Source organism: Episyrphus balteatus, chromosome 2, assembly GCF_945859705.1.
Source record: "Episyrphus balteatus chromosome 2, idEpiBalt1.1, whole genome shotgun sequence".
Lineage (NCBI taxonomy): Eukaryota > Metazoa > Arthropoda > Insecta > Diptera > Syrphidae > Episyrphus > Episyrphus balteatus.
The window spans coordinates 108,044,461-108,068,557 of record NC_079135.1 but is presented as its reverse complement, the minus strand read 5'-3'; the positions used below and the strand labels follow the sequence as shown (position 1 = coordinate 108,068,557).

The 24,097-nt window shown below is 30.0% G+C and overlaps 1 protein-coding gene across 5 annotated transcripts in view; it reads right to left on the bottom strand.

Moving 5' to 3' along the window:
• LOC129909904 (leucine-rich repeat-containing protein 24) overlaps nt 1–24,097 on the bottom strand; it is a 310,525-nt gene that overhangs the window by 18,985 nt on the left and 267,443 nt on the right. For all 5 annotated transcript variants that reach the window (XM_055987060.1, XM_055987057.1, XM_055987058.1 and 2 more), the window contains 2 exons: nt 12,953–13,013; nt 341–2,153 (listed from right to left, as the gene is read on the bottom strand). In XM_055987060.1, the coding sequence (XP_055843035.1) occupies nt 341–1,859 (1,519 nt within the window). In that variant the 5' untranslated portion in view covers nt 1,860–2,153; nt 12,953–13,013. The remainder of the gene's footprint in view (nt 1–340; nt 2,154–12,952; nt 13,014–24,097) is intronic.

Genomic DNA, 24,097 nt, shown 5'->3' with positions numbered 1-24,097 from the left:
TACAAGGATTTTCTTAGTGAATAAGTAAATAACTTAGCGCCTCGGAAAGTACACAACACAGCTGTTTTCAGCTTGTCAGTAATAGACCTCCCTATAGACTTTATATGAAATCCCATTAATTTCAAAAGAAAAAAAAAAACCCATTAACTGTCATGTCACTGCCTCTCACTCTGACGAAAAGACTGATGAATCCTTATACCACCTTTCGAATGAAATGGAAAAAAAATTCATACTCATCATTCAGCTCAAATCCTCTTGACTTTTCGTCACCTCTTCGTCACAACAATCGAGAAAAAAACATCACAAAAAAAAAGATTAAAAAAAATCCTGCAGAACTTACCGAATTGCGTTTCGTCTAAGAGAGTTTTTTTAATCTCATGTCCATCATCCATGTCGAGATTTTCAATGTCTGTCCGCCGCGGCGGCTTCTCAACCGGATTAACCTCTGTCAGCAGACTCTTTTGCATTTCCATTATCACCGAACCCTCCAGCACCGATCCATTGTGATGATGGGTCTTCTCCATTTTCGTAGCAATCAAACCATTCTCACTCATCGTTGCATCCTTCTGATACGTCTTTATCCTCCGACAATACCAACAAATCACCAACACTATCACAATCAGCAACAACACCAACGTAGTCGCAACCAAACATATTATCAACAATATATTCGAAGACGAATCAAACCCATTGTCCGCACTACCACCCATCCCATCTATAACCGCTCCCCCGTTTATATAACGTTCTGTCCCAACAACCAACTGCATATTACTCTCATCCTTCCCTCCACGATTCTCTGCCACACAAGTATATGCCCCCCGATCCGCCGACCTTACCCCAAAGATAATCAACTCCGATGTCAGAATGTTGGAGTTCTCGATGCGGTTCTGCTCCACCGAGTTGCGAACCTGAAACCTCTGGTCGTTCACATTTATCGGTCGCTTATTGTACACCCAAAGGATGTCAGGACGTGGAGAGCCCTCCACTCGACACGACAGCGTTATATTCTCACTGTTTGCCTCGATGTAGTGTCCAGGCCTTGGGTAAACTATCCTCGGACGACATGCAAAATGGTCGGGTGGAATCTCCGGCCAAAGCTTCCCATGCAGATGTGCCGGTTCGTGACAATCTGTTGGCGGAGTGTACAAGCGATGAAAGATGGCAAAGTCCCGGAACTCCTGCAGTTCACACGTGCAATTCCATGGATTCGCGGCTAGCGACAGGTGCAGCAGTTTCGGTGTATTGGCGAAGGTTTCTTTTCGCAGCACTGTCAGTTGATTGGATTCCAAATAGACGGCCGACAACATTGGTAGTTGGTCGAATGTATGCATTTCGACCCGTTTCAGACGATTGTGCTTGAATTCAACGCGGGAGAGAAAAGTCAGACCCACAAAAAGGTTATTCTCGAGGACTTCGATCTCATTGTTGTTCATAACTAAATTACGCAACTTAACTAGACCGGAGAAGATAGTCGGATGGAGGATACGAATGTTATTATGCGACATGTCGAGTTCGATTAAAATGGCCAAGCCTTTTAGGGAGTCTCGATTGAGCTCTTGGAGGGTGCAGTTTCGCATGAAGATTTTATGCAAATTCTGCAAGTTGGCCTCGACAAAGTGTTCTCGTTTGAGTTCGGCTATGAAATTATTGGACAGGTCTATGACTTGCAATTCATTGGACAAGTCTGTGGGTAGTGTTTTTAGGGACTTGTTCTTGCAGTCGGCTGTCTTTTTGCCAGAATTCCAGTTGCAATGGCAGGAGGTGCAGTTTTGTAGCCAGTCCGAGTTGCCACTGGCACCGACGAATAGGAGGAGTACCAGGAGCTGGGCTATCCTTAGTTGTGTGGAGGTGGAATACATTTCTGTGGTGTTTTGGAGGAGGAGGATTTTGTTGTAATCGGTGTTGTTGTTGTTGTTGTTGTTTTTTTGAAGAGGATAGATTGTATATTCTTCTTCTACTTGTGGTTTCTGGTTCTTCTTCTGATGTGGGTTATCTAATCCTGTTATCCTTGAGGGTCACTTTGATTAATTATCATGTCCCTTTCGTGCTGCATTTGGTCCTTTTCCTTACTACGACGAGGTGGCTATTGTGATGGTGTTGGTTACTTCTTGAGCTGGGGTGAATTTACAACTTGTAATTAGCATAAAATGTAACTGTAACGAGAAGGAAAATGAGAGAGAGAAGAGAGAGAGAGAAAAAAAAAGGTTTTTGATTAATACGATGTTATTATTATAGAGTGTGTTTGTGTGTTGGTGGTTTTCTTGGTTGGTTAGGTGATGGTTGCATTGTTACCGAGGCTTTGTTAAGCCAGAAGCATTTTTTCTTCTAAATTGAATGGCTATCATTTTCAAAAAAGGACGAGGGAGAAGGTTGTTTCAAGTGAAAAGTTAGGGGGAACCAGGAAAAGAAAGGGAGATGAAATATTATATTTGAAAAGTCAAGAGCAGAGAGCGCATATACAATAACAATGTACCATAGCAAAAATTTGCATTCTTCTTGTGTATTTAATTTTTTTTTTTTGGTTTTGCTTGGTTTTGTTTTATGTCATTTTCTTCTTTCTTTTTTTGTGGGTTTTTGTTGTGTGGATTTTGAATGAAACATGATGACCCAATGACCAGGAGAATGGAATTTTTTTCTTTCTTCCTTTTTCATTTGAGTTTGAGAATGAAAGATTGGGAGATATGTAAATTACTATGCGGTTTTTTTTTTGTTGTCCAGCTTTGTGTGCGGTTGGATGAACAATAACAAATCAAGAACAATTGCATTTTTTTTTGTAAAAAAAGTTCAGAATGACCTTAGGGTGGACAGTAAATTAAAAAAATACAAGAAAGAAAAATTTAAAAAGGAGGATGAAAGAAGTTGACAGCCATGAAAAAATTTACAAAACTAAAAAAAAAAGACCAAAATGATTAACTTGACACCGAATGTCGACAATTCAATCAGCAGCGAGCAAGAGGGAATAGTTTGTTTCAAGAAGATGAAGATACAAACTAGAACAGAACTATACGGAATTGATGTTCTTGAGAAGCTAATATTCAAGTTTTAAGAGAAGTGGAATATAAATTGGCGAAGAAGAATATTTTGTATTACAGAATGCAGGATAAGAAATTGGCTAGGTCAGTTGATAGATTAGATGTTCGTTCTTTCATTTCAAGAAATTATTTTGAAAAAGCTTTGAAGAGAAAAAGAAATTACTCGAGGGTGTGAAAAGATTTTTTGGTTTGGATATCTAAGTCTAAGATCAAAAATTTGCAAATCTCAACAAAATTTGCATCAGTCTGAGAATTGGTACAGAGATTTGTTTTATTGGTAACTCAGTACCCAGTAGCCCAGTAAAATTTTGCACGGTAAACAACACCAAATGATTGTTAAGGATATTAGTTTGTTTTGGTTTACGGAGAATTTTTTTTTTTCTAAATTAAAACATTTTTGACTCTTCAACAACAAGTTAGTGGTTAAAAATAAAGTAATCAGTTATTTTTGTTTACAGTGAAAAATGTTTACTCTGTAAAATACTATGATATCTACAACAAAAACACGTTTTTTATAACAAATAAATTACAAAAAGAGATTCCAAAAATTCCATGTCTGCAAGAAAAGTTATTCAAGTTTAAATGTTGAAAATATTTTTTTTCGTTTTTCGTATAGGTATTTCAACATAAAAATTCTGTTTTTATCATGAAAATTCAATGAAATTAAATTATTGTAATATTAAAATTTTTAAAACTGTAATACATTATTACCTTTTCTCTTTCAGAACTCAACAAAAAAAAGTAAAACAAAAAAAGGTTACAATTTTTTTATTTCATTTTTTTTTTAAATTCTGAATTTAAGGACCAGTTTTTTCAAAAATTATTCATTAAATTACCTTTACCTTAAAATATTTTTACAAATAAGAATAAGGTTTTTGAGTTTAAAAAATGTAATGTACGCACAGACGCATGGACGGATATTGGAACCCACTTTTTCTGACTTCTCCATCATCGTAATGTTGGTATTGATTAAAACCTCAAATTTTTTTTTTTCGACACAAAAACCAATACTTGCCGTATAAAGCAATTAAAAAAAGAAAATTATGCTTATTCATTCTAATTTTAAAGTCACGTAATTGACTGACGTCTTTTTGCATTTAGCTCAGGGTACCAAATTTGATCATTAATTTTCGTCAAGAAAAAATGGTAATGCAAATAATTTTTGACACTCAAATTCATGAAAAGGCACCACTGTGTGTCTGAAGTTATGTGCGCCCGGGTGTTTATTTGAAAAAAAAAAAAAAAATACATTCCAAGAAAAAAACGAATTTACTTTCAATTTAATATAGATGGTTTTTATGAAAATGACGTCATTACAAAGAATCCCCGTTCGCGTTTTGTAAAAACCGACACGTTGTGTAATTAAGCATTTTTGCATATTATCACTTAAATTTGGTACAAATCATGAAAACATTATTCCGCACAGATTTTCATAATTTAATACCTAAACTAAAACAAATTTTTAAATTATTTAAAGGTTTCTATTTTTGAGTAAGAAAAACGGACAAGTGAGTGTACTAAATACCAAATTTCTGTGCAAAATAACGTTTTTTTTTTTTAAATTTACTACTTTTCAAACAAAAATATGTATTTAAAACTGCTTAAATAATTATGCTGCGTACCGTCGAGGAACTTTTTTACAAGATTAACTTTCGAGAGGCCATTTCGTAATATCTATATGTAAAAATTTGTAATTGCACTTAAATATATCTGCCTAATGGTAGGTACATACAAAAATTGTTGTTTCTTTCACTTAAAAAAAAATCCTTAAAAACGCAAATTTTCCAAACCACCTAGAGTGACCTAACCACTGAAAGCAATTTAACTGAATTCATTATTTTTGCTAAAAAAACTCAAATAATGGAAATACGGCAATTTCTTAAAAATGCAGCAAGTATTTATCAAAAAATAAAAAAAAATTGAGTTCGTATGCCATTTTGTAGTTAATATTAGTGTATATATCTATAAAAAATCAATGCCATTTTGAGAAATTAAACTTAAAAGAAAAACTGTTTTTGTTTTTAAACCCAAAAACCTCTTTTTATTTTACATTATTTTTGGTTTATTAAAGTTGCATTAAACCATTTGAATAACAAAAATATAGGAAATCGAAGTCTTTTGAAAGAAAGAAAAAAAAAAATATCAAAAAATTCCGTAAAAAATATAACAAAAATAATAAAAAATTATTATAATTATTTATAAATTTTTGGAGTTGAGGTCACTTGAACTTATAAATTGAGGTACCTAAAATGGCTAATTGAATTTTTTCTCTACAGTTTTTGGACATTATAAGGATTACATAAAACAAAAACTTTCAAACAAACTTAAACTCAAAAAATGTATGCTATTTTAAATATCATCGATGGTAACCCTGCTTAGAAGACAAAAGGATCAATTTAACACCGTACGTAAATTTCAATTTTTTTTTTTGTTATTTTTTTTTGTGTATGTTTTTTTTTTTGTGGTTGTTATAAATTTGCCTTTCATAATGGTAAATCGATTGATATTATCTACACTTAGGAAGGTAAAAAAAAAAAAATCAGCCAAGAGGTGGTAATTTAGCATCCTCTCTCTGTGTCTATGTATTTTTGTAACAAATTTGTTTAACGAAAGAGGGGCTTGAAATTTAATACCTAAAAGGATATCATAATTTTCGATTTGCTTTTTTTTTATATATAAATACATATATACATAATTTACCTATATGTATGTATATAAATTTTAATATTTTTGACTTTTGTCTGTTGTGTCGTTGTGGTATGGTGGCAATAGGCATTAGCATTCTAATATATAGAGATGGTATCATTTTTTTGTTTGAAATCTGTGCGAGCACCCTTAAAAGTGTGTATTTTTTGTTTTAAAAATATAAAAGTGGGTAAAGTAATTGGAAATAGGAATTATGAGGTATCCTTAAAAAATACACCTAGCAGCATATATCAGCATATTTTATGTGCGAATATACCTGGGGTATAAAAATTTCTGGAAAATCAGAAATTATAAAGAACTTTTGAGTTTTTATATGTACCTATGAGAAAGAGAATATTTGTATAATAAATTTGGTGAATTTTGATGTGTATTTTTAAGAGAGGATATTTGTACTAGTTCGTGGAATGTAAACCTAGAAAAAGTTTTAAATAAAAATTAATAAAGAAGTTACATTTGAATTTAGCAAAAAAAAAAAAGATTTAATAAAATTATAATAAAAAACAGATTTGTGAGGAATTTTGTGTTGTAAACTTCCTCTTTGTTTATTTCTTTATTCATTTATTTTACGCATAAAACTTTTCAAATTAAAATAATTTTGTAACTTTTAAAAGCTTGTTTCGTTTTATTTATTTTTTTTTTTTCATTTGAAGAAAAATTTCGTGTAAATGTTTTGGATTGCTATCCTGAGAATTGTTTTTTCTAGAGTTGATTTATGCGTGTGTTAGTTTTATACGATAATCAAAATGATTTTTTTCTTAGCTCGCAACTAATTATCCTATTGGAAGATGAAAACTGATTTTTTCTTTTAAATTTTGATTTTTTTTTCTGAGATTTTTTATTTCAAAATTTAATCTTCTTTGTTAAAAGCAATTTTATATTCTATTTCATGTTTGCAATTGAAATTTCCTTTGACTAAAAAATCGCAAAATAAATCCTTTAACCTGTAAAAAAATCATAACGAAAGCTGAAATCTGAAAAAAGTACGCATACGCCCCAGTGTCCCAATTTTTACGCACAAAATGCAATTAAGAATGCTGATTTTTAAGGACCCAGGCAGATGAAATGAGTGTAAAAATTCAGTTGGATAGTTAGTTACTTGGTTTTTTACAAAGTCTACAGATTTGAAGGATTGCAGTGGAACGACAATTTTTCAAAAGTTTTCACATTTTGTTGTCTTTTTTTCGCAAGTAAAATGAAAAGTGACAACCCTGTCAGAAAGTTTTTGGTTTTACTCGGATAACATTTTACTGCGTGGTAACAAAAACGTACACACATAAGCCATTAGCCATTAGTGTTAAAAAAAATTGTTACTTTATTATCTGAACGTTTCATCTTTTCTTTAACGATACAAACATATAAGCAACGAATAAATGGATTTGATTTTTTTCGTTATTTTTTTTTTTTTATTTTGTGAAACACCTTAATGTGTATTAAACATTAACTAAATGACGATGGTAGAAAAAATGTCCTTGCCATAGACAAGGTGATTACAATTTGTGGTTGTTGCTCTGGATCTTTCATTCCGAAAATGTAGAAATAAGGATGTGAATGTTTGAAAGTAAGCCATTGTGACTATATCTCGATATCAACGGTAAACATAGAACAACGACATCATGAAGTGAAAAAGCTTTGTGTATAATATCGATAATCGATATACACAACATCGAAACCACATCCACCAAACAGGAATAGATGAAAAGGAGATGATAAAAAAATGGAACTCAATGCTATTATCTTTTTTGTTTTTGTGAAAATATAAATTCTTTGGAATTATCAAGTAAAATGGGAGAAAAATATTTTCCACATTCAGTTTTTTTTTTTTTTTGGAGGCAATGGTCCAGACCTTGGGTCCATTTTAAATGGCTTCCTATTGTCTCTGTCGATTAGCATTCAATTTAGTGTGGTAATTCCCACAGAATAATAGCTGATTGCAATGTGTTTTCTGAAGGAAGGGACAATATTTGACCATTAAGTTATCTAAGCGATGTGGAATGATTTTGTTTTCATTCTTCGGAACAAGAGAATTAGGTAGCATTTTGTGTTTGGAAAGAGTATAGATATTAGAGAAAAAATAATAATAATGCTATTGATAAGATTCAGAGCTTAATGAGATGGAAATATTAAAAGAGATGCATTCATCAGTTTCCAGTTTAATTTGATTATTATGGCAAAAAGATAATTATGCTATTCGCTATGGATGGAAAGTATTAATTAATCGTTAGAACAGAAGTTTGTTGTTGTGTTGACGTAATAAAAATAAGGAAGGGTTTTAGTAATGACCACCATAAGTTGACAAAGCAGGAGAAATAAAATGCACGACTGGGTCGCACGTACTTGCTCTTGTAGTTCACAGTATCTTTATCTTAAATATCTATTGCAAATTTAAGATTTTGTTTAGTGTCGTTTTTGTTTTAATGTTTTTAAAAATATTTTTTTTTAATTATATACTTCAAAATGATGTCTGTAAATTTTTAATAAAATTGACTTATGCTTTGATGAAATATATGAACTTAAAAAATATGTCAATTTTTGAAAAACGGCAACGCCATATTTCCGTTCTCGGCATTTTTTGAGAAAAACTAAAAACGCAGTTTTGTTAGAATCAATAAGTCTATTACGTATACCAAATTTAATCAAAATCGTTAGAGCCGTTTTCGAGAAAATTGAAATACCTCGAAAACGTTATATGGGAGATATGCGTTAAAAAGGAGATATTAAAAAAATAAAAAAAACGGGTCTAGGGAATTACGTAAAAATCATCTGTACCAAGTTTCAAGCAAATCCATCTATTTGTTTAGGCCCTAGCTCGATGTACAGATGGACGCACAGACGCACAGACGCACACACGCACAGATCATCGTAATGTTGGTTTTGATTAAAACCTCAAATTTTTTTTTCTACACGAAACCAATACTTGCCCTATAGAGCAAGTAAAAATTATAAGGTAGGTATATACAAAATATAATGACGCTGTTAGAAATAGCCTTTTTTAAAAAAAACTAAATATTATTTTCTCAAAATAAAATAAAATAAAATAAAATAAAATAAAATAAAATAAAATAAAACAAAACAAAATAAAATAAAATAAAATAAAATAAAATAAAATAAAATAAAATAAAATAAAATAAAATAAAATAAAATAAAATAAAATAAAATAAAATAAAATAAAATAAAATAAAATAAAATAAAATAAAATAAAATAAAATAAAATAAAATAAAATAAAATAAAATAAAATAAAATAAAATAAAATAAAATAAAATAAAATAAAATAAAATAAAATAAAGAAAAATAAAATAAAATAAAATAAAATAAAATAAAATAAAATAAAATAAAATAAAATAAAATAAAACAAAACAAAACAAAATAAAATAAAATAAAATAAAATAAAATAAAATAAAATAAAATAAAATAAAATAAAATAAAATCAAATAAAATAAAATAAATAAAAATAAAATGAATAAAAATAAAATAAAATATTTCTGAAAGAACCCACATTTTTGTTATATTTGATTTTTATTTCAAATTCACACAGCAAGAATACAAATAAAGTACCTGTCCTACAAAAATCGAAAATAAAAAAAAAAAAACACAAATAATTAAATAGAACAATGATCTTTTGACATTTATTTTACTCTTTTTCTTTTTGTTGTAGGTATGTGAACCATGTTACCTTCACCTAAATAAAGGTTTTCCCAATAAATAAAAACAAGGTTTCATTTAAAATACATTTCGTTGTGACCTACACTAACTTTGAAAAAAAAATTATTTGTTTAACTTTACAAAACCACAAAATAAAGTAGAAATAAAAAAATACTTTCCACAAAACAAAAAATCATTGGTTTTATTTTCATGTTGACAAATTGATAAATGTTATATAAATAAAATCGACCGAAATTGTAAAAATACACCTTCTGTTTTTTTTTTTTGTGTTTTGGTTCTCGCCTCTTTTGTTTTTTTTTTTTAATATAACATGTGGCAAGGATTTCACATTTATTTTGTAAAACAAATGATATTATTATACAAACTTGCTTAAGGATACAAACAAACAAACAAAAACAAAAATTGTGAACACGTAACTTTTTATTAACTTAATCAATTATTCGGAAATGTCAAGGGAATAAAAACCTATAACAACCATTCAGTTTACGCCCTCAACTTTTGTGTTAACCATTTATTGGAATTGTTTGTTGTTGTATTTTTGTTCTAGGGTAATTTTTTTTTTATTGAAGTTTTTATGGAAATACAAATTTTAAATTAAATAAATAAATATTAACTCAAATTATTATTTTTGTTCCTGTAATATTGAACAAAAAAGGTAAAGTAACAGTTCAACTTGAAACCAATTTGTTCAAATTTATTTGCAAAAAAATTAAAATTTAAAAATTACTTTTAAAAATTACACAGAGTTTTGTTCGAGATTTAATTTCAGTTCAGTTAGCTGCGACCGGCTATTATGATAATGGTCAACAATAAAAAAGTGTGAACTTTAGAAATTCAAAAGCATGAAATATTTGTTAAAACCTCAAAATTGTATCTTATTTATCAACTATTTAAAAAAATGTGTCTTTACAAAATTATAGGGAATTTAATTTTCTACATTTATTGTCTCACAAACTTTTTTGTGAAATAAACAATAACCGAGATATTTAATAAAAACTAATATTCAAGATGGCAGCCAAAGGTGAATTTCGCAAGTGCGTTATGTTTTTGACTGATTTTTAATTCGAAATGGAGGTAAAAAAATTTACTGGGTCAACTGTTGAAGAAAAATAAAAAAGTACAAAATCCTATTTCATTACAACCTTACGAGTATCTTTTTTTTTCTTCCTTTAACTTTATCAAAGGCTAACTCAGAGTAACACTTACTTTGTAACTAATTCTAAAGTAATTGAGAATAATTAAAATTACAAACTCACATCATGCACTAAAAATAATCATCAAATAGTAGAAAACTTGCAATAACTAAAATTATACTTTATTTTTTAAGCTTCTTTTCACGCACAAAGGATTAATTACTTAATTAAAACTAATATTTCACAGAGAAAAACTTTATTATTACTCACTCTCTCTCTCTGTGTAAAAACTATTCCAATTTCATATCGTTGTTTGAGTATAAAACTATGCACTTGTTTTAGTTGTTAGTTAAAACTATCTTTTACCTTATGATGATGAGTTGTAAAGTTTTTAGTTTTGAAAATTTCAAAAATTTTGAAATAAAAGTGAAAAGGAAAACATGAATAGGTTATATGTAAAATGTAATTTTGTCGTTTGGCTAAAGTTATCATAAAATTCATGTAAAGTTTTTAGTTTTAAATACAATAATTTGAGTGTAGAAGGATTAAGTTTGAGTAAATATTGATTCAAGTAAATAGGTAGGTTACCAGAGGAAGTTTCGTTTTGTTGTCAAAAAGTCATAGAGAAGTTTTATTACAGAATTTTTTTACAGACGGTACTTTAGAGCAATTGGAGGTGGTAGTCCGGAGTCATTTAGATAGAAAATGCTTCCATACAATTATTTGGTTGACTGTGTCTGTCTGTACGGGACATGGTTTTTTTTTTTTTTAACCTCTAAACGAAGTAAGTACGAATGAACTTAAGTCCTTTGTACTCATCAAATATACATACGTGAATCAATGACGTCTTGGACAAAAAAATAACCAAAGAAATTTCTTTAAACGAGACCCTTACTCTTACATAATAAAAAAAAGAAATTCCAAGCTTTCTTCAAAACAAATATAAAAAAGAAATAAATATCTATAAATATCCTACTTTTTTGTCCTGACCTAACCAATTTGTCCTATGGTATTGAAATAAATGTGCTTTAAAATACAATAATTATTCAAAATTAGGCAACATAATACTCGCTCAATTGTTATTCTAAAATAATAATATGGTTTAGGGGCATAATTTGATATCATCATCAAAATAAATACAGAAAAACTAGGGTAAAATTTTAAAATATTTTTCATGAAATAATAATTTATATTTAAATAAGCTGTTACCCCCCTAATTTTATATAAAATTCAAACAAACTATCAAAATTATTATACGGTTCATATTCTAATGCACACGAGTCGGGCGAGGGTTAAAATGTCATGTCATTTATGTCCTCAGGGTAAAAAAAACTAAATTTAATATCGATTTTCATGGTTTTGGAATTAGAGTACAGTGGTTCGAGTTTTTGTGATTTTTTTTTGTACGTCAAAGGTGCAAATTAGGGATAACTTGTTATGTTATTAGGGGGAAAAGTAATTGTCCGTTTGCACTGTTTATTATGTGATTATAATAATTTGATTGCGAAACATAGTTCATATCAAATTTTAATGCATTATGCAAATAGAATACATTGTTTTATATTGGAAAAATTTGGTTTTATCTGATAAAGAGCAAGGACATTAGCACGGAAAGTGAAGATATTCATAGTTTATTTCCGTTTTTTTTTTACCAAAATGTCTTATTTTTCCCGATTTGTTCGTTAAAAGTTTAGTTATGATTTTTTAAAATCACTAATTTTTCATGAAAAAAGCAAAAAAATATTATTTCAGCAAAAAATATTTATACCTAAACAAACCAAATGCAATTAGTTTTCATAAAAAAAAAAACAAAAAAAAAAAAAAAATAATAATTTTGTTCCTTCCATTAACCTTTTGTCCGTTTTTTATATAACAACCATTAATAAATTTTATATTTTCAAAAAGCTGAATATTTTCAATTATATGCCTCAATAATAAATGTACGACTTTGTTTAAGGCAAACAAAATTATTTTTCGCGTTAATAGTTCAGATATTATTTTTTTTTCATATAATTTTTCTCAAACCTATACACCTATAAGTTCAAGATTTTTTGATGTTTAAAAAAATTCTCAAAAACAAATAATCACTGAGAAAATTTTATTTTTTACCACCTCATTTAAACCCTATTTACCCTATTTAGTGAAGGAATTTTTAAAAAACCTTTCTTTGTATTCACGTTTAGGATATAACCTTTCAAATAAGATATTTTTTGTGGATGCAGCCGGAGTTCATCGATTTATAAGACGTTATCACGTCAAAAAGGTTATAAAGTTACTTTTGCAAGTGAAAAGAAAGTAACTTTATAACCTCCCTTATTAAATTGTATATTTTTACTTGAAATTGTTCATTTTATCTTCAATGGAAACCATCACAACCATAACCAATATTATTTATTAATTTTCCCATCAAAAAGTCTTACCTTTATCCTTAAAGTTGTATTAAGCACCCTCTTTTCTTTCTGTTGAACTTGTTACGTCTTCCTGAAACGATAACAAAAACAAAAAAAGGTATTAAATTAACCTGCTTAAATTGTATTGAATAGAATTTATATAAATCATTAAGAGTCAAAGGAAAGAATATAAAGAAAAACCGAACCAGAACCGACAAGAATAATTATTAGCAGAAAATACCCATTTTCACCCCCCAACCTTTCGAATATATATACATAAATACCAGGGTTATAAGCTGACTTAACGGATGAACAAACATAAAACTACCTTTCCGTAGTATACCTATCAGCCTTCAGAAAAGAAAACTCATTTAATATTTTTGGGAACCTAATATCCGCCAATTTCCTTGACTCTCTCTAATACACCAATACCACAAAACCGAACCGCATCTCAGCAGCATAGCGCAGCACAGCGTCCTTTTCGGTTGAGGTAGTACCTTCCTACTCTCTATCTCTCTGTTGGATGAAGAGATAATATCTTATATTCTATCATCGAAGATATCAAATACGATTATCAGAGACTTTTGAATAATTTATCGGTTTTGCATACAGATGATGCTGGCTGGGAGAGACTGGCTTGAGGGGGGGAAGGGGCAAGTTGAAGGAGTTATAATGCGCTCTGTGGGTATCATCGTCGTCGGTCGTATCTTGAAAGATGGATACAATCAAGCATAACGACGAAAGTATCAGTTTGCAACGCAAGGTTGAGTTGCAACAACTGTTGGCTTAGATAACTTGCTTTAACCTCATCCCGTACTCTTCTCAAACCATTCGATAACCATTTTTGCTATTGGTTGGTTGACCTTAGATGATGGTGATGGTTCGATTACTATTTTTTTTTTTTTTTAATAATCTATCCTTTTTCTTTTGCCGTAATCGATACATTTTTATCAATATCATCATGGTCGTTATCGATATCATCGTCGTCTTCGTGGTAGTGGCTAAGGGTAGGTGTAGGTAAAGCTGGAATATTGAGGTCTTGAAATTATGTATCGTTTACGAAAAAAATACTTCAAATAATGAGATGAAAATGCATTTCGCAGAATTTTTGAAGGATACATTTATTATTAAAGATCTTAATACTTTATTCAATGAAGCAAAAACAAAAAGTGTTGAAGAAGGAAATCCAACTTTATCTGGGGGTTAGTTTAAGACAGAATTGGAAAATTAAGGGTATTTGTAAAGAAATGCCTTTTTGAGTAAGAAGTTTTGAACTTAAGAGTCGTGTCTAATTGAAAAAGGTACGGTTTCCTGGGGTATTTTTTTTATTGGTTTTTGGAAATAAGTGGATTTCAAATTAACTTCGAGGCACGGAATTTCTCTAAGAAGCTGGAAATATCTTTAACCACAGTGGTGTTGTGTCTTTAACGATGGAAAAAGTTTTTTTTTACCGACTTCCACAAAGGAGGAGGTATTAAATTCGTCTGTATTTTTTTTTTTTGTATGTTTGTTATTTCATAACTTTGGACTGAGTAAACCAATTTTGATAAATCTGTTTGTATTGGAAAGCTGGTGGTGTGCATGCGACTGGGGTCATACTTCCGTTATTGTAGATGTCTGATTGTTCCGAAAAATCATCTTGTGTTGGATCACTACCTGATAGTTATAGATACCGAAATCCGGAATAGCTATGCCCGTTCATTAAATTCATGTTTTTCTGTAGTTCCTGAGTTTTCATCATATTCAATTAAATATGATGCCTAGGTATAACCAGCGGACAAGAAAGATGCTTCCAATGATAAAACATTTGTCAAATTATTATAAACTGTGAAGATGTTATAATGGAAAATATAAGCATACATAGAAAAATGTCTTCCGACAGTTAATTCTTCTCTCAAGGAACCAGGGCATGTTTAAGAATAAGCGAAGTGTAAAAATGAAGCATTTGTTTGCAAAGTCTTCTATGAACTCAAAGTTAGAAGGCCACATTACCTTAAATACCTTCACAATTGGATTCTAAGTTCAATTAACTTAGTTTAAAGCAATGAAGGAGCTAGGTAGGCAAAAGCTAAAGCTAGCTAGAAAAAGCATTCATAAAATGCATTTCTTTTTTCGTGCACTTAGCTGGGTGCGAAAAATGGATCTTCAGTATCCGGTGAAATTTTCTGCAAGGCGCTGTTGTGAATTCCGTTTAAGTATTCTTTTTACTTCAGAAGGTAGGAAGATAGAATTTTTATTTTTTTTTTCGGTTTTTAGATGAAAATTCACATAAAAATACGATGAAGTTCGCATTAAATTTAACTGAGTTTAAGTAGAATCACCTTATTTTAAGCGGAGTACGATCTTTTTCTTAAGGTGGTAGCCACTTTACTATCGTATCGACCTATATGTAAGGATTGGTATTTACTTCACTGTGTACATCCAAACTTAACTTTTGGTTTAAAGACCCATTTTTTAACAAGACTTGCTTCAGAAGTATGTTCTAGGTAGGCTTAAAACTTTTAGGTAAAATTATAGCTAATTTGATTTTATTAAGACATTTTTGAAAATGTAAAAAAAATACATGAAATCTCTTTTTTAAATAAATAAAACACCGTTTTTAATGATTTTGATCAAAAAAAATTTTATTTTCTTGTATGAAATGGAATTAGGTAAAAAAAATTGAAAATCGTTAGACACGTTTTTTTTTCCAAAAATTGTTTTTTTTTGTAAAAATTTATCATTTAAAAACAAAATTTGGTATGCCATTAAAAAGGTAATATTAATTGACACATAAAAGTAAAATTTCAATAAAATTCATTCGGCCGTTTTCAAAAAATTGATTTTTCAAAAAAAATTTTGACCTTTTTTTTAATCCAAAAAACAAATTTTTGAATTTTTTTCTTAATTTTAATATTAAAGTTACTAAAACCATTCTATGCAATTTTTTTTATTGAAATCGTTTCGAGTGGTTTACTAGAAAATCAGACATCAAGAAAACAATTCTGTGGCAAGTACGTACCTTTAATAACGGTCCAAAAAAATATTTCTTTTATTTCAAAAGTACGATCTTATATATCGTCGGTGAAACCAGAAAAGTGTGTAACTCCAAATTTTCTGAAAATTAGATTTGAATGCCATCTGTTAGACAAACCTAATATCTACCGCTCCTTGAACTGAGAATCCCCTTAAAGTTCACAGTTTTTATTTTATAAGCAAATTAGAAATTGAAAACTCATACAAATGCCTTCAAAACGATTTTGTTTTTTTGCTCTCCTATAAAATTTGCTAAAATGGAGTTACACACTTTTCTGGTTTCACCGACGATATGTCACATTGCATGTATTTAAAAAAAAAATCGGAAGAGCAGTTTTTGAGAAAAATACCCTTTTTCATTTTGATCAGGTGACAAAAGTTAATTTTGGACTTACAAAAAAATTTCCTTTCTAGAGAATGACCAAAAACCCTTAACTAGCTTGAACCAAATGACCCCGCACATTTTGTATGGGAAGTGGCCCTCGGTGAAATTGTCTGAATTTATAGTATGTTGTTCTCTTGAAGCCCTTGATCAAAAGTCGATATAGGCAGAAAGTCGAAAAATGGATAGTTTTTAAAATAACGGGTTTTTCCGATGACTGTCTTAAACCTTTTAAAAGGGATAGTAACTCTCTATATTGTGTTTTGCGCTGTTTTTTTAGTGGAATCCATAGGTTTTTAGGGTCGCTGAAACCGAATCCGAAGTCCATTTTGCCCCATCACGTCAGGTTTTCAAGATAACATCAAAAAATGTCACAGCCCCAAAAAAACTGAGACAGCAATTCCGAATGAACGCTTGCATACGAAATGACATTAAACGGTCCTTAAAAATTGTTGACCTTTAAATTTTAAATTTAACTCCACTATATGTGATTTCATAAATTTACCATTAAAGCATATTATACTTACAGCTTTGAAAAAAACTTTTAACAAAAAATTCGATTAGATGGGTACAATAGGCACAACCCTGCTACTTAAAAACTTTAATAGGCTCTACTGAAAATCGTCGAATTTTGTTGTTGTAAAGATTCTAATTTGTTTTCTTAAATATATTATTAAAGACTATAACTGCCGCACAGTGAGCCTGAACAAGTTTAAGGTTGACCTTAAATGACGACAAAAACTAAAAATGAGGCTTTGTTCCTGAAGACCTCTGCAATAATAATCCGTTTTTTACCAAAATCGGATTAGCTTCCTTTTTCGAGATACACCCTGTTAACAATTTTTTTTCGAAAAAAATTCATATCAACGCAAGGCTCGAGTACTATAACTTTGGCGCCGAGAATTGAAAACGGTTTTTTGTAGAGGTATTCAATACGTTCATTTTTTGTTATGGGTGGGAGGGTCTATGTCCCCCCTTTTGAGAAAATTGAAAAATAGGAAAACTACTTTCTTAATCGGGCTCACTAATGAGCGTTCTGGTACCACACTGGTACAAGAAATTTTATTTTTAAGATCCAATTTTAAATGGAAATAAAGCCCAATCATTGAGTCGAAGTAGATTAAGCACAATACTTTTTAATTTTTGATTTTTGATAACGGTTAAGCCAAATAGCCAAGAAAATAAAAATCTGATAAAGAAAGTAGTTTTCCTATTTTTCAATTTTCTCAAAAACTAGAAGGCATAGAAAGATGTGGTTTTCAGTATAATTAATTCATTGAGGTAATTTATTTTATCGATTTATCCCGTATTGCAATCCATAGTCTTGACAAAAATAGTATTCAATGTATTTTTTTATACTTATTTTTCACAAATGTTGACTTTGAAATCGATTATTTCGAAAACTACTGATTAAAATATCTTGATTTAAAAACTAAAATTAAGTGTACAATTCTAGCTTTTGAAAAAGGTGTCACTGATAACTGCAAGTGTTGCCGTTGTTTTTTAATAGTTTTTTTTTAGTAGTTTTTTATAAAGTTGCCCCTCCCTCCTAAAAGGGGGGGCATAGACCCTCCCACCCATAACAAAAAATGAACGTATTGAATACCTCTACAAAAAACCGTTTTCAATTCTCGGCGCCTAAGTTATCGTACTCGAGCCTTGCGTTGATATGAATTTTTTTCGAAAAAAATCGTTTACGGGGTGTATCTCGAAAAAGGAAGCTAATCCGATTTTGGTAAAAACGGATTATTATTGCTGAGGTCTTCAGGAACAAAGCCTCATTTTTAGTTTTTGTCGTCATTTTAGGTCAACCTTAAACTTGTTCAGGCTCACTGTGGCCGGTTATCTCACAAAGTTTATTTGGTATGTTGCTCGCATTCATAGCTTTAAAATATGTATGTATAAACAAAGAAAAAACTTCTCCATCCTAAATGAACAATAATTCAGCAATAATTTACCCATGGGTAAAAAGATAAGTTAATTCACACATTTCCTTGATCGAATTCAACGATAAACTCACAACATATGCTTGTTTTTTTATATGAGAATCCGAATCCTCCTACCACATACACCCATTTATTTGGAAAACATGTTTAGGACGCAACGACAAAAACATCAAAACTAAAAACAAGAACAAATAAACACAGCATTTTTCCTTGATATATTGCTATACTGATTTTGTGATGATATCGAAGTTTATTATTAAAAACCCTATAACGAAGGCTATTATAATTAAACACGTCCCACAGGATTCTACCACCCTAATATTATATAGATCCGCTATGTATATGAAAACAGCACAAGAAATAGAGGAAATATACATACCAAAACTCATTTAACTTTAACATTTAATTATTATCATTTGGTGGCATCTGGTTATGTCGGTTCTCACATACCTCTATATCTTTGGATTAACTATTCCTATCTCTCTCTCTTTTCTAAACTCTTCTTCTTCTTCCATATAGCAACTACTATTACATTCCTTTGAGAATCTAATTTGTTTCTAATGACATACATTCTCTATTGAGTTCTCTAGAAGTACAGCTAGAGAGAGATATTTTCTCTATCAAAAAAAGGGTATGTAACGAAAGTTCAAATATGTGTGTAGGAACCGTTTGAGTAGCTAGCTACTGCTGATACTCTTGTATATAGGACTTTTAATCTATTGCTACTTGATGGCGCTAAATTCACATGCTTCATACGCCAACAGTGCTGTGGAAAAAAAGAAAACCTAATTCTAATTTTTGTTTGGAAGAAGAGCTATCGATATTTGGTACCAGTTCGGAAAATCCGTTAGAAAGTGAATCGGAAGAAGTAGAAGCAGAAGTAAGAAGTGAGAAGTAAGAAGTAAGAAGTAAGAATTAAGAAGTTAGAAGTAAGAAGTAAGAAGTAAGAAGTAAGAAGTAAGAAGTGAGAAGTAAGAAGTAAGAAGTAAGAAGTAAGAAGTAAGAAGTAAGAAGTAAGAAGTAAGAAGTAAGAAGTAAGAAGTAAGAAGTAAGAAGTAAGAAGTAAGAAGTAAGAAGTAAGAAGTAAGAAGTAAGAAGTAAGAAGTAAGAAGTAAGAAGTAAGAAGTAAGAAGTAAGAAGTAAGAAGTAAGAAGTAAGAAGTAAGAAGTAAGAAGTAAGAAGTAAGAAGTGAGAAGTGAGAAGTAAGAAGTAAGAAGTGAGAAGTAAGAAGCAAGAAGTAAGAAGTAAGAAGTAAGAAGTAAGAAGTAAGAAGTAAGAAGTAAGAAGTAAGAAGTAAGAAGTAAGAAGTAAGAAGTAAGAAGTAAGAAGTAAGAAGTAAGAAGTAAGAAGTAAGAAGTAAGAAGTAAGAAGTAAGAAGTAAGAAGTAAGAAGTAAGAAGTAAGAAGTAAGAAGTAAGAAGTAAGAAGTAAGAAGTAAGAAGTAAGAAGTAAGAAGTAAGAAGTAAGAAGTAAGAAGTAAGAAGTAAGAAGTAAGAAGTAAGAAGTAAGAAGTAAGAAGTAAGAAGTGAGAAGTGAGAAGTGAGAAGTGAGAAGTAAGAAGTAAGAAGTGAGAAGTAAGAAGCAAGAAGTAAGAAGTAAGAAGTAAGAAGTAAGAAGTAAGAAGTAAGAAGTAAGAAGTAAGAAGTAAGAAGTAAGAAGTAAGAAGTAAGAAGTAAGAAGTAAGAAGTAAGAAGTAAGAAGTAAGAAGTAAGAAGTAAGAAGTAAGAAGTAAGAAGTAAGAAGTAAGAAGTAAGAAGTAAGAAGTAAGAAGTAAGAAGTAAGAAGTAAGAAGTAAGAACTAAGAAGTAAGAAGTAAGAAGTAAGAAGTAAGAAGTAAGAAGTAAGAAGTAAGAAGTAAGAAGTAAGAAGTAAGAAGTAAGAAGTAAGAAGTAAGAAGTAAGAAGTAAGAAGTAAGAAGTAAGAAGTAAGAAGTAAGAACTAAGAAGTAAGAAGTAAGAAGTAAGAAGTAAGAAGTAAGAAGTAAAAAGTAAGAAGTAAAAAGTAAGAAGTAAAAAGTAAGAAGTAAAAAGTAAGAAGTAAGAATTAAGAAGTAAGAAGTATGAAGTATGAAGTATGAAGTAAGAAGTAAGAAGTAAGAAGTAAGAAGTAAGAAGTAAGAAGTAAGAAGTAAGAAGTAAGAAGTAAGAAGTAAGAAGTAAGAAGTAAGAAGTAAGAAGTAAGAAGTAAGAAGTAAGAAGTAAGAAGTAAGAAGTAAGAAGTAAGAAGTAAGAAGTAAGAAGTAAGAAGTAAGAAGTAAGAAGTAAGAAGTAAGAAGTAAGAAGTAAGAAGTAAGAAGTAAGAAGTAAGAAGTAAGAAGTAAGAAGTAAGAAGTAAGAAGTAAGAAGTAAGAAGTAAGAAGTAAGAAGTAAGAAGTAAGAAGTAAGAAGTAAGAAGTAAGAAGTAAGAAGTAAGAAGTGAGAAGTGAGAAGTAAGAAGTAAGAAGTGAGAAGTAAGAAGCAAGAAGTAAGAAGTAAGAAGTAAGAAGTAAGAAGTAAGAAGTAAGAAGTAAGAAGTAAGAAGTAAGAAGTAAGAAGTAAGAAGTAAGAAGTAAGAAGTAAGAAGTAAGAAGTAAGAAGTAAGAAGTAAGAAGTAAGAAGTAAGAAGTAAGAAGTAAGAAGTAAGAAGTAAGAAGTAAGAAGTAAGAAGTAAGAAGTAAGAAGTAAGAAGTAAGAAGTAAGAAGTAAGAACTAAGAAGTAAGAAGTAAGAAGTAAGAAGTAAGAAGTAAGAAGTAAGAAGTAAGAAGTAAGAAGTAAGAAGTAAGAAGTAAGAAGTAAGAAGTAAGAAGTAAGAACTAAGAACTAAGAAGTAAGAAGTAAGAAGTAAGAAGTAAGAAGTAAAAAGTAAGAAGTAAAAAGTAAGAAGTAAAAAGTAAGAAGTAAAAAGTAAGAAGTAAGAATTAAGAAGTAAGAAGTATGAAGTATGAAGTATGAAGTAAGAAGTAAGAAGTAAGAAGTAAGAAGTAAGAAGTAAGAAGTAAGAAGTAAGAAGTAAGAAGTAAGAAGTAAGAAGTAAGAAGTAAGAAGTAAGAAGTAAGAAGTAAGAAGTAAGAAGTAAGAAGTAAGAAGTAAGAAGTAAGAAGTAAGAAGTAAGAAGTAAGAAGTAAGAAGTAAGAAGTAAGAAGTAAGAAGTAAGAATTAAGAAGTAAGAAATAAGAAATAAGAAGTAAGAAGTAAGAAGTAAGAAGTAAGAAGTAAGAAGTAAGAAGTAAGAAGTAAGAAGTAAGAAGTAAGAAGTAAGAAGTAAGAAGTAAGAAGTAAGAAGTAAGAAGTAAGAAGTAAGAAGTAAGAAGTAAGAAGTAAGAAGTAAGAAGTGAGAAGTAAGAAGCAAGAAGTAAGAAGTAAGAAGTAAGAAGTAAGAAGTAAGAAGTAAGAAGTAAGAAGTAAGAAGTAAGAAGTAAGAAGTAAGAAGTAAGAAGTAAGAAGTAAGAAGTAAGAAGTAAGAAGTAAGAAGTAAGAAGTAAGAAGTAAGAAGTAAGAAGTAAGAAGTAAGAAGTAAGAAGTAAGAAGTAAGAAGTAAGAAGTAAGAAGTAAGAAGTAAGAAGTAAGAAGTAAGAAGTAAGAAGTAAGAAGTAAGAAGTAAGAAGTAAGAAGTAAGAAGTAAGAACTAAGAAGTAAGAAGTAAGAAGTAAGAAGTAAGAAGTAAGAAGTAAGAAGTAAGAAGTAAGAAGTAAGAAGTAAGAAGTAAGAAGTAAGAAGTAAGAAGTAAGAAGTAAGAAGTAAGAAGTAAGAAGTAAGAAGTAAGAAGTAAGAAGTAAGAAGTAAGAAGTAAGAACTAAGAAGTAAGAAGTAAGAAGTAAGAAGTAAGAAGTAAGAAGTAAAAAGTAAGAAGTAAAAAGTAAGAAGTAAAAAGTAAGAAGTAAGAATTAAGAAGTAAGAAGTATGAAGTATGAAGTAAGAAGTAAGAAGTAAGAAGTAAGAAGTAAGAAGTAAGAAGTAAGAAGTAAGAAGTAAGAAGTAAGAAGTAAGAAGTAAGAAGTAAGAAGTAAGAAGTAAGAAGTAAGAAGTAAGAAGTAAGAAGTAAGAAGTAAGAAGTAAGAAGTAAGAAGTAAGAAGTAAGAAGTAAGAAGTAAGAAGTAAGAAGTAAGAAGTAAGAAGTAAGAAGTAAGAAGTAAGAAGTAAGAAGTAAAAAGTAAGAAGTAAGAAGTAAGAATTAAGAATTAAGAAGTAAGAAGTAAGAAATAAGAAATAAGAAGTAAGAAGTAAGAAGTAAGAAGTAAGAAGTAAGAAGTAAGAAGTAAGAAGTAAGAAGTAAGAAGTAAGAGGTAAGAAGTAAGAAGTAAGAAGTAAGAAGTAAGAAGTAAGAAGTAAGAAGTAAGAAGTAAGAAGTAAGAAGTAAGAAGTAAGAAGTAAGAAGTAAGAAGTAAGAAGTAAGAAGTAAGAAGTAAGAAGTAAAAAGTGAGAAGTGAGAAGTGAAAAGTAGATGTAGAAGTAGAAGTAGGAACTTGTCTGCTTCAGTCTCAGATAGTCTCTTTCCTGAATTTAAAACCGAAGTTTTTGTAACTCCAGAGGAAGAAGGCTTTGTTTTTTGCACATCACTGTAGTAACCCTTCTTAGTTGTATGTCTGTACTTGTATATTTATTGAGAATAGATTGAAAACTAATAGATCACATCCCTATGTGAACTGTGTAATCATTTTCCTTCAATCATCAAACACCATCTTCACTTCCTATCATCATCAACCATCATCATCGTTGGTGTTGGCGCCATAGCAGCGCCACCATCACCGTTGACATTATCATCGAAGCTTCTAAGTATTATCTTTCTCTCTGTGTAGAGCATACAAAACAATACAACCGAATGAAATTGAATTATTTTCTCATCAACGAGAGATGACCCAATAATCGCAGGAAACTGTTGATGATGAGACACTGACTCAACACACAGTTGAAGGAGTAATATACCCAACCAATTAAGAACATAAAGGAAATTACATGGTCCAATCACGAATAAGCAATTAGGTGTTGACATATAAATATAAATTACATTTTGTCTCTCTCTATGTAGGACATAGATATAAAAAATATTTATTTAAGTTTATTGAAACAGAATATAATGTCCTCCTCGTGATTTCTAAAACAGAAGTTCGTTAAACCTATAAACCGATTCCGGAAATTTGACAGATATGGAAATTATTGAAAATATATTTGTCGGTGTTGATATAATTGATATCACTTTTGGAATACAAATTACTTATTCTTCTAATAACTACAGTCGGACATTTTTGTTTTCTAATGAAAATAATTTAAATTGTATCGATATCACTCATTTCTGATGAATTGCATGGTCCATATTATCCTCCCGTTTGTTGGTCCATATTATCCGCACATAAATTGGTAAGGAATTAAAGCTATTTTTTAAGAAAACGGTTAGCTAAGGTGTAAGTAACTGACGACTATAATATGGTCGAAGCTTTTGAAAAAGCGAAAAAGGTATTTCGGGTACCTGCAGTCAACTTTTTTGCTTAAAAACACAGGATATCTTTTCATATAGACAATTAAGACTTTAATCGCTAATTAAATTACGACTAATTCTATAATATCATAAATTTGAGGAAGACGTTTTTTTTCTTAACCAACTCGTAACCAAAAACTCCATTACGATGAGCTTCTAAAAGGACCAAGTTAAGTGATATATTTTCACCAAAACATACCTCGCATAAATCTTCAAGTTTTTTTTTCTTTTTTTTTAGCAGAAACCATACAAAAAACTTCATCCAACATTCCCACCACACATAACGTATTCCTGAATGTGATTAGGGTCCGTATCCCTTACTTTTCGCTTCGGTCGGTCGTGTTCCCATCATCTAATGCAATACGTGTGCGCTATGAGGTG